This window comes from Mastomys coucha, unplaced genomic scaffold, assembly GCF_008632895.1.
Source record: "Mastomys coucha isolate ucsf_1 unplaced genomic scaffold, UCSF_Mcou_1 pScaffold6, whole genome shotgun sequence".
Classification (NCBI taxonomy): domain Eukaryota; kingdom Metazoa; phylum Chordata; class Mammalia; order Rodentia; family Muridae; genus Mastomys; species Mastomys coucha.
In genome coordinates, this window is record NW_022196912.1 from 115,783,112 (window position 1) to 115,792,213 (window position 9,102).

Below are 9,102 nucleotides of genomic sequence, written 5' to 3' on the forward strand. Positions count from 1 at the left end.
AAAAAAAAAAAAAAAGAATAAAAGTAAATTAAACACAATTAACTGTAACAATATGGATGAATCTCTCAAATACTACTAAAAAGTAAACACACAAGACACAAAAGAGTAGATACCAGAGCTAAGGATGTAGCTAGTCTGTACAAGGACCTGGGTTCAACCCCCCAGTACTACCACCACCAAACACAGACAGTTAAAGTGCAGGATGGGATGGGTGAGAGAAGCGAGAGACCTGAATCCTACCCCTGGAACTGACTCAAAAGCGGAAGAAAATTCCACGAAGGTTCCCTTTGATCTCTATACAGATACATTGGTATGTGTGTCCATTCATAAACATATCATGCAGAAATACACAGTAATAAAAAAATTTAAGTACATGCCATGTTTTCTTTTTTGTTTTTCCCCTCTCTGTGTAGCCTGGCTATCCTGGAACTCACTCTATAGACCAGGCTGGCCTCGAACTCAGAGATGTACCTGCCTCTGCCTCCCAAGTCCTGGGATTAAAGGCTTATACGGTTTTCTTACAAGCGCTTTAAATAGGGGAAATTAATCTCTCCAGTCTATGAAGTTAGGTTTTCCTTGCAGGGGTAAGCACTAAGGAAGAGCTGTTCCTGGAAGAAAGGGTAGAGGGTGTAGAGGGTTCAGGTAAACAGCCTGTCTTCACCTAAGGTCTGTTTCCATGTGTGCGCTCCCTTGACTGCGTGGTATCATAATTTGTGTGTTCTTCTATATGAAATGCTTGATTTAAAACATTCAAATAAGAGGGCCAGGCATGGCAGTAAACAACTTTAATCCCAGCACTCGGGATACAGATTTAAAGATATTTTTAGGTGTACAGGTGTTTTGCTTGTATGTATGTCTGCACCATGTACATGCCTAGTGTCCATGGAGGCCAAAGAAGATGCTGGACCTTCTGAGACTGGAGCTGCAGACAGTTTTAAGCCATCAAATGGGTGCTGGGGACTCTGAGTCCTCTGAAGAGAGGCAGCCAGTGTTCATAACCACTGAGCCATCTCTAGTTCCTGTCACCATGTATAGCATACAGAAATCATGGCATCCAGTTGTTTGATAAAACATTCTTGCTTCTACAAATTGGATTTGGAGGCTAAAGAGATGGCTCAGGAGTTAAGAACACTTGATATTCTTGCAAATGACCTGGGTTCAGTTGTCCTAAAGGACCTGGCACCCTCTCCTGGCTTCCTCAGACACTGTATGTGCATGGTGCACTTTGATTCATGAAGGCACTCATACACATAAAAATAATTAAATCCTTAAAAATCAAAAGTACCTATCTCATTATGCCCAGCTCATGTGATATTGAGGATAGATAAAACTTATGCTTTATTCATGCTAGCAAACACTCTACCAAATGTGCTACATTCACAGTCTCTAAAATAAGTAGCTTTTTTATTATGAAAAAATAAGCACTTAAAAATCAAACCATGACCAAGTAAAATGGTACTGCTATAGGAAGTATGTTTTAAATTTCTAATAAGATTAACAGAAGGAAACAAATTGTTCAAATCAATTTAAAAAACATATTGCCACAGACTGTCAAATTCTACACAAACCAAAAGGTTACTTGTCCTCTCCACCTCTGACCATGCATTTTTCTGTCTTTTTTTTTCCCCCCGAGACAGGGTTTCTCTGACCATGCATTTTTCTGTCTTTTTTTTTCCCCCCGAGACAGGGTTTCTCTGCGTAGCCCTGGCTGTCCTGGAACTCACTCTGTAGACCAGGCTGGCCTCGAACTCAGAAATCCACCTGCCTCTGCCTCCCAAGTGCTGGGATTAAAGGCGTGCGCCACCACTGCCCAGCCGCATTTTTCCGTCTTATTGTCATCCCTCGAGTTAATCCAGTCAGCTCTTTCTAATCAAGGTTTTACCCAAGCAGGGAACTGGCAAAATGGCTCAGCAGGAAAAGGTGCTTCTATGACCAGATATACCTCTCAGTTCAATCCCCAGGACCCACACAGTGGGAGGAGAGGACAAACCCCTGACTAAACTGTCCTTTGACCTCCATATGTACACCATGGCATGCACGGAACAACCCCCTACATGCATATGCAATAAAATATAATTAAACACCTTTGTATTTCACACTAGAGGAAGAGAAACTCTCTTTGTTATTAAATTCTACAAGCTGGGGTCCTTATTTTACTGTGCTAGGCTCAGAAGATGAACACACTACACTTCCACTCTTCCAAGATATCTACAAAAATCACAAAAGGAAACTGCAAAATCCACTTCCACTCTTCCAAGAGAGTCTACAAAATCACAAAAGGAGCCTGCTTGCCTCTGCCTCCCAAGGACTAGGATTACCATGCCTAGCTGACAACTGCTTTTATAATCTAACTTAATAGTAAGTATTCAAAGGGGTTAACTGTAAAATTATTTCCAAGAGGAAGTGGTTGATGTCTTCTCTAGTTAATTTCCTGGTTAAAGGCAAATTATGGAAGGGAAAAGAATTCTCTGGAAAATAGCAATTATGCTAAATATTCCCACTATGGCCTCTTCTACAGTTACAGCCTAGTCTCTTGAAATATGCTAGACTTCATTAATGTTCACTTGCTGCATACAGTGAAGCTGATGATAAAGGCTAATGTACCCTCTCCATGACTGGAGAGATAGATGCCTCTGTCAGTAAGGTGCTTGCCATACTAGCCTCAGGATCTGAGTTCAATCCCCAGAACCCTCATTTAAAAAGCCATGCATGGTGGTACCCATTTGTAACTACAGTGCTGGACAGGTGAGAATGGGCAGATACCTGGGGGCCATAAGCTAGCCTACTTCTGAGGAACATCACCAATGTTGTCCTCTTGCCTCTAAATGCATATGCACATGTGCACCACCATACACACACACACACACACACACACACACACACACACACACACACACACACACACACGGCAAAGGTATTTCTCAAGTATTTATTAACTATATATACACCTGCTGATAACTGAATGACTTCTGGGTAAGCAGATGTGTGTGTATCTGTGCATGCATGTTTGTATATGTGTATATGCAGATATATACATACGTGTGCTAAAGGTCCAAGTCAGATGTCCTCCTCAGTTGCTCTCTACCTTATTTTTTGAGATAGTCTTTCATTGAGTGCTCACTGGTTCTGCTAGACTGGCTGGTCAGCAACCAGAAATCCACCTGGCTCTGTTCCCTGCCTCAAGTATTGGGGATACAAACACACACTGGGTTCTGAACTCAGGTTTTCAGCTTACACAGCAAGCACTTTACCAGCTGAGATATATCCTCAGCCTGAGTAAGTTTTTGTAAGCCCAGCACTGTGCATATACTGATTCAGAAGTTACCGTCCCTGAAATCTGCTCAAACAAGAAGCAATCAATACTGTCAAGAAGATATTGTGAGAGATGGAGAGATGGCTCAGCAGTTAGGAGTCCTGGCTGCTTTTCCAGAGGACCTAGGTTCAATTCCTAACACCCATGTGGCTACGCTACTCACGAGCCTCTGTAACTCCAGTTCCAGGGGATCTTCTGGCTTTAGTGGGCACTAGGAACACACAGTGCCCAGACATACTCAATTTATTTATTTATTTATTTTGGTTTTTTATGGCAGAGTTTCTCTGTATAGCACTGGCTGTCTTAAAACTCTCTCTCTGTGTAGACTTGGCTGGCCTTGAACTCACAAGAGATTCTCCTGCCTCTACCTTCCGACTGCTGGGATTAAAGGCGTACCACCACTGCTGGCCAAAAATAATTTTTTTAAAGATTTATTTATTATATGTAAGTACACTGTAGTTATCTTCAGACGCACCAGAAGAGGATGTCAGATCTCATTACGGGTGGTTGTGAGTCACCATGTAGTTGCTGGGATTTGAACTCAGGACCTTTGGAAGAGCAGTCTGTACTCCTAACTGCTGAGCCATCTCTCCAGCCCCCCAAAATGATTTTTTTAATGCACTGTTTAAGTGCCCTATGTTAAGTTTCAATCCCAGGACTAGTGGCTGAGGTACCTATTTAACACATCAAAGTGGACCTGGCCTCCAGGTTGTCCCAGCATGGCTTAGTCCCTCCTGTTAAGGGGGATGGCTGGTATACCCAGCCCTCTACCCTGAACTCTCCAGACTATGCTGCCCTTCCCAGTGGCTCCTGCCTATGTAATCCATACATTTTGGTTACCCACCCTCTCTTGTGTCGTTTTGCACCTTTGGCTCCTGGCTGCTGTATTTCCTTCCCCTCTCTTCTGTCCCTCTCCCCATTCGGCTCAGGGTCATGACCGATCTGGGCTCTCCCAAGTGTGTCTGCCCCTAGCTCTGCTCTCCCAAATCTCTTTAATAAACTTTCTCCTCCACCATAAATAGAAAAAGTCCTATCCTTCCCACTTCTTTTTTCATTCACCCTAGAGATGACTCTGAGTAAAGGGGCTTTCTGAAAGCCTGAGACACCTGGAACCCACACCAAGTTGGAAAGAGAACTGACTTTATAAAGTCCTCCTTGACCTCCACACAAGCACATACACACAAACAGTAACTTCTTTTTTTAAATGCACGGCAATAGTCTCATGAAACAAGGTATAAAGCATTCAAAGTATATGTTTAAAATGGGTCTTATTCCAAAGCCTTTGGAAAATTAATTACAAATGAATGTGGGTGTGGGGAATGAATCTAAGGGGGTGCTGGGGGGGGGCTCACTCAGAGTCATGGCACATGGTCATAATCCCAGCCAGTACCCAGGAGGCGGAGAGAGGAGGATGGAGAGTCTGGAGCCAACTTGGGCTACAAGAAATCTTGTCACGGGGGCTGGAGAGATGGTTCAGCGGTTAAGAGCACTGACTGCTCTACTGAAGGTCCAGAGTTCAAATCCCAGCAACCACATGGTGGCTCACAACCATCTGTAACGAGATCTGGCGCCCTCTTCTGGAGTGCCTGAAGACAACTACAGTATACTTACATTAAATAAATAAATAAATAAAATTAAAAAAAAAAAGAAATCTTGTCACAAACTAACTTGTTCCAGTTCCAAAACACTCAGAAATGTCTTAAGAGCACTTCATTTAACAACTTCCTTAAGACTTACATCATTTTTGTCTTTCTTTTGTCGTGCATGGACTTTAAACGCTATGAGTACATGCTCCTTTACAAGGGATAAAAACAAAGGCCTTTGCTCCAACGAAAGAATAGTCTCAACTAGCAACCCTCTCCAAATCTAAAATGATTATGAAACATGGTATCATGCCAAAGTTGTCCGAGGAACACCCAAATGACTTGATAATTGTATGCGAGCATAGACCAGTTTCTCAAGATGTCACAGCAATACTTTTAAGCGTAGTCACTTAGGAATTAAGGTGAGGAAGAGACTAGCCAAATCACATAGTAGAAAGATTCTAATCTATCCAAAACACTTAAAAAACAAAGCTGGCCTCCTGGTCCGGAAAAATGGGAGAGCAACCCAAACATCCCGTAATAAAAACTCTTATGACGACTTCCCTCCGGGGTTTCCCACTTTACTTCCTAAGTGTCAGGCCCTTCAATGGGGAAGCCACGGTCACAACTGCAAAAGGACGTGGGATAGATCATCAAGATCTAAATGCATGGGACATTCCATGATAGAACTGAGTTGAGAGAGAAAGTTGGTTCTGCCAGAGGATAGGTTAGGGGGGCGTGGGTGGAGTTGGGAAGGGTCCGCCAGGTGTGAAAAGGCGACTCGCTAGACTAGACCCTAAGAGAGAAGATAGAAGAAACCCGAAAAGGCGTGGCAAGTGAACAAGGAACGCCCGCGCTAATCCTCCGGGTGAAGCCTCCCGAAATGCCCAGGCTACCCGCCCGGTCTTCTAGGGCGAGGGTGCCGGGGACGCATGCGGGAGGCTTCCCAAGCGGAGCCATGGGGAGAAGGCAGGAAGCACCCCTCACCCAGCCAGGTCGGGATGTGGGCGCTCGGGCCCGGCCTGAGTTCCTGAAGCGGCGACGCTGCTCCCCACGCCCGCCGCCGAGCCACGGACGGCTCCCCACCGAACGCCCACACTCACTTTCTCGTGGAAGATGGACTCCATGTTTATTTGTCTGGAGCCAACGGCCCGGGCGCGGAGCAGCCCCCACCAGCAGCTCCGCCCCAGGCCCCACCCCTCCGCCCCGGCCCGCCCCTCCCCACCCACGTGCCTCCCGCCAACCAATCACTACTGCGGGCGCACGTCACGAGGCACGCGAGCCAGGCAGCACGGAACACGTGACCTGGGCGGCGCTGGTCCTCCCGCGGCGTGTGTGGTGCTGCGGCGCCTCCTGCTGTGCGGAGGAACTTCTCTACGCTGGACAGTCTCGTGATTCTAGGGTTCTAGATGAGAATCCTCGCAGCCAAGTTTTAGATTCTTTTTTTTTTTTCATCTCCACCTTCTTTGGTACTTTCTGCTCAACTGCGTGTAATACCTCCTCTCTCACTGAAAACCTCATTCCAGAAAAGGCATTCTCCCAATACCTAGTATTTGTGTAAAAACTATAGCTAATATTTAGTTAGGGCTGACTTAGAATAGTCCTCCACTTGTAAGTGCAATTTAATACGGCATTTTTGATGTGTGTGTCTGTTGTAATATTGTACAAATGAAGAAATGTAGGCACGAAGAAATTAGAACGGCACAGTGTCCAACATAGTTGCCTGTTGGAATGAATATCAGGTCCCAGGGTAAATGCTCAATCTATGAAGGAGGAAGCGTCGGTGGGGAAGTGAAAAGTCCAGCAAATTGTTGAGTGGCTCGCGCCGGCGGTGGGGAGTGGGATGGGAGGGGGTTGACAAAGATTAAGCGTTGGATGGGTGCAGATCTTGTATGGTGGAACCATTTTGGGTTCTTCAAAGCAGCAAAGGCTCATTCTCCTTCAGGCTCACTGTACCTGAAAGGTAAGGAAGGAGTATATTGTGTGGGAGGACAGCTGCGCCATGCCAGCCTGTAGCCAGGGTTACATAGGACGATCCTGCCCACCACCACTCCACAAAAAAAAAAAAAAAGCTACAGGCGGTTAGAGATTTTTAAAACTAGAGACATGGGGCCAAATTAGGATTTTAGAGGATCACCGGGGAACAGAAAGAATATTTGAAAGGCATTTGGGGAGAAATGAAGAGACTATGGTGGTCAGGACTCCAGTAATGATTTGAGAATGGAGAGAGACAACTTTGAAGTTTTAGGAAACTGGGGTGGAATGGGTGTATTGTTAGGAAAGACTTGTGGGTTCTGCTGTAGGAACCACCTAAAGCAGAAGTGATACTCCAACCAGAAATATTTTGCAGGGTGAGTAAGGTCTTGGGACAAGAAGAAAAAAGTTTAATTTAGAAAATAATGAGTTTAAGACGGGCGTGGTGGCACACGCCTTTAATCCCAGCACTTGGGAGGCAGAGGCAAGTGGATTTCTGAATTCGAGGCCAGCCTGGTCTACAGAGTGAGTCCAGGACAGCCAGAGCTATATACAGAGAAACCCTGTCTCAAAAAACAAAACAAAACAACAACAACAAAAAAGAAAATAATGAGTTTAAATGTCTGTGCAACTAAAGATACTTTTGTTGAATAATAGATGTCAGGCCTCGAGTTTGCAGAGGCTATTTTGAGCTGTGAGGTGAGATTCGTTGCTATTTAGAAGGTAACTGAATGGCTAGAGAGATGGGTGTGTGGTTAAGAGCATTTTGCTGCTTCTCTTGTAGAGGACCTGGGTTTGCTTCTCAGAATCCACATAAAGGCTCACCGAAGCTGATAACTCGAGATTCAGGGGGTCTGTTGCTTCTGCAGTATACCTAATATGCACAGTGATGCTCATACATACATGCAGGCAAGCATTCATACACATAAAATATAAAGAAAAAATTTTAAAGTACAAGTAAAGTAAGGTAACTAAAATCATAAAGACTGAGTATAATCTTAGAGAAAAGGAGGACATTGAAAAGAGGAGAGCTAAGCCATGAAGATAGAGCAGTAGGCAAGAAGGGTGCAAATGCTGGTGAGTGTACTGAAGTGGAAGGCCCAGGAGAGAATTCTTAAAGGATTTGTCAGTGTTACATGCCGCCAGGAAGTCCAGGGGCATGAAGACTCACAAGAGATTGCTCAATTTTGTTGTTGAGATTATTTTTGTGAGACAAGTTCAAGAAAAGAAAGGAAGTGGGAGACAAGAAAATGAAGACTGACGGTGTAGACCAGCTAGCTAATCCAAGGAGGTGCCATAATATTTGTTGACTATTTTGTATGCAGTTTCCTCTTGAGATAAAACAAGAGATAGAGCTGTCCAAATTGGAGGGAAGCTCTTTACCACAAAGGATATTCTAAAGGGAGATAAGTCAATTATGTAAGGAAGCTAGTGGGATCATACAGTAGTCTAAGAACAGGGAAAGCATTTCCTCTTACAGAAGGGCATCTTTAGCTCAGAAAGTAAACAAGTAGGAGGCTTCTGGAAGTCCTTGAAACTGACAAGATTCACTAGGCTCCCCCTTCCCCAAGCATATATAAACAGTAGGACTACTGTTGCCTACAAGAGGCTCACACCAACTGAACTGCCTGGAAGAAGCAGAGACCAGCCAAGCTGCCTGTAAGGGACACTCCACCCTGTAGAGCTGCTTGCCAGTTGTGTAGTGTGATCCATGTTTCCAGCTTCTGTGGGCTGTTGTCATGCTGGGGTGGACTTTGGTATCATTTCTATTCCTGTTAGTAATCTCAATAAAACTTTTCTGAGTTTGAGGCCAGCCTGGTCTACAGAGTGAGTTCTAGGACAGCCAGGGCTATAATGAGAAACCCTATCTCAAAAAAAAAAAAAAACCAAAACAAACAAAAAACAAAACTCATTGGTTTACCAAGTTGGACTTTGATGGTATCCTTACTTTGGCCTGTCATCAGTTTTCTAAGTAGATGTTCAATTCTCCAGGAACAGTGTCACACAACATGGGAATAGCCTATGTGCTTAAGGAAGTGTGGCTTCACCAGGAAAATACAGCCTCCTAACAAGAAAATGCAAACAATGTTTTCTAGTGTTTTTTTTTTAAATTTATTTATTATTTATTATAAGTACACTGTAGCTGTCTTCAGACAGCACCAGAAGAGGGTGTTAGATCTCATTACAGGTGATTGTGAGCCACCATTGCCACGCACACTTTGCGTGATGGCG

The 9,102-nt window shown here is 44.3% G+C and overlaps 1 protein-coding gene across 7 annotated transcripts in view; it reads right to left on the bottom strand.

Annotated features, from left to right (window-relative positions):
* Atxn3 (ataxin 3) overlaps window positions 1-6,278 on the bottom strand; it is a 38,598-nt gene extending 32,320 nt beyond the window's left edge. For 5 of the 7 annotated variants that reach the window (XM_031355660.1, XM_031355658.1, XM_031355663.1 and 2 more), the window contains exon 1: window positions 6,000-6,129. In XM_031355660.1, the coding sequence (XP_031211520.1) occupies window positions 6,000-6,023 (24 nt within the window). In that variant the 5' untranslated portion in view covers window positions 6,024-6,129. The other 2 variants (XM_031355662.1, XM_031355661.1) reach the window with 2 other exon arrangements.
* Window positions 6,279-9,102: the final 2,824 nt, after the last annotated feature.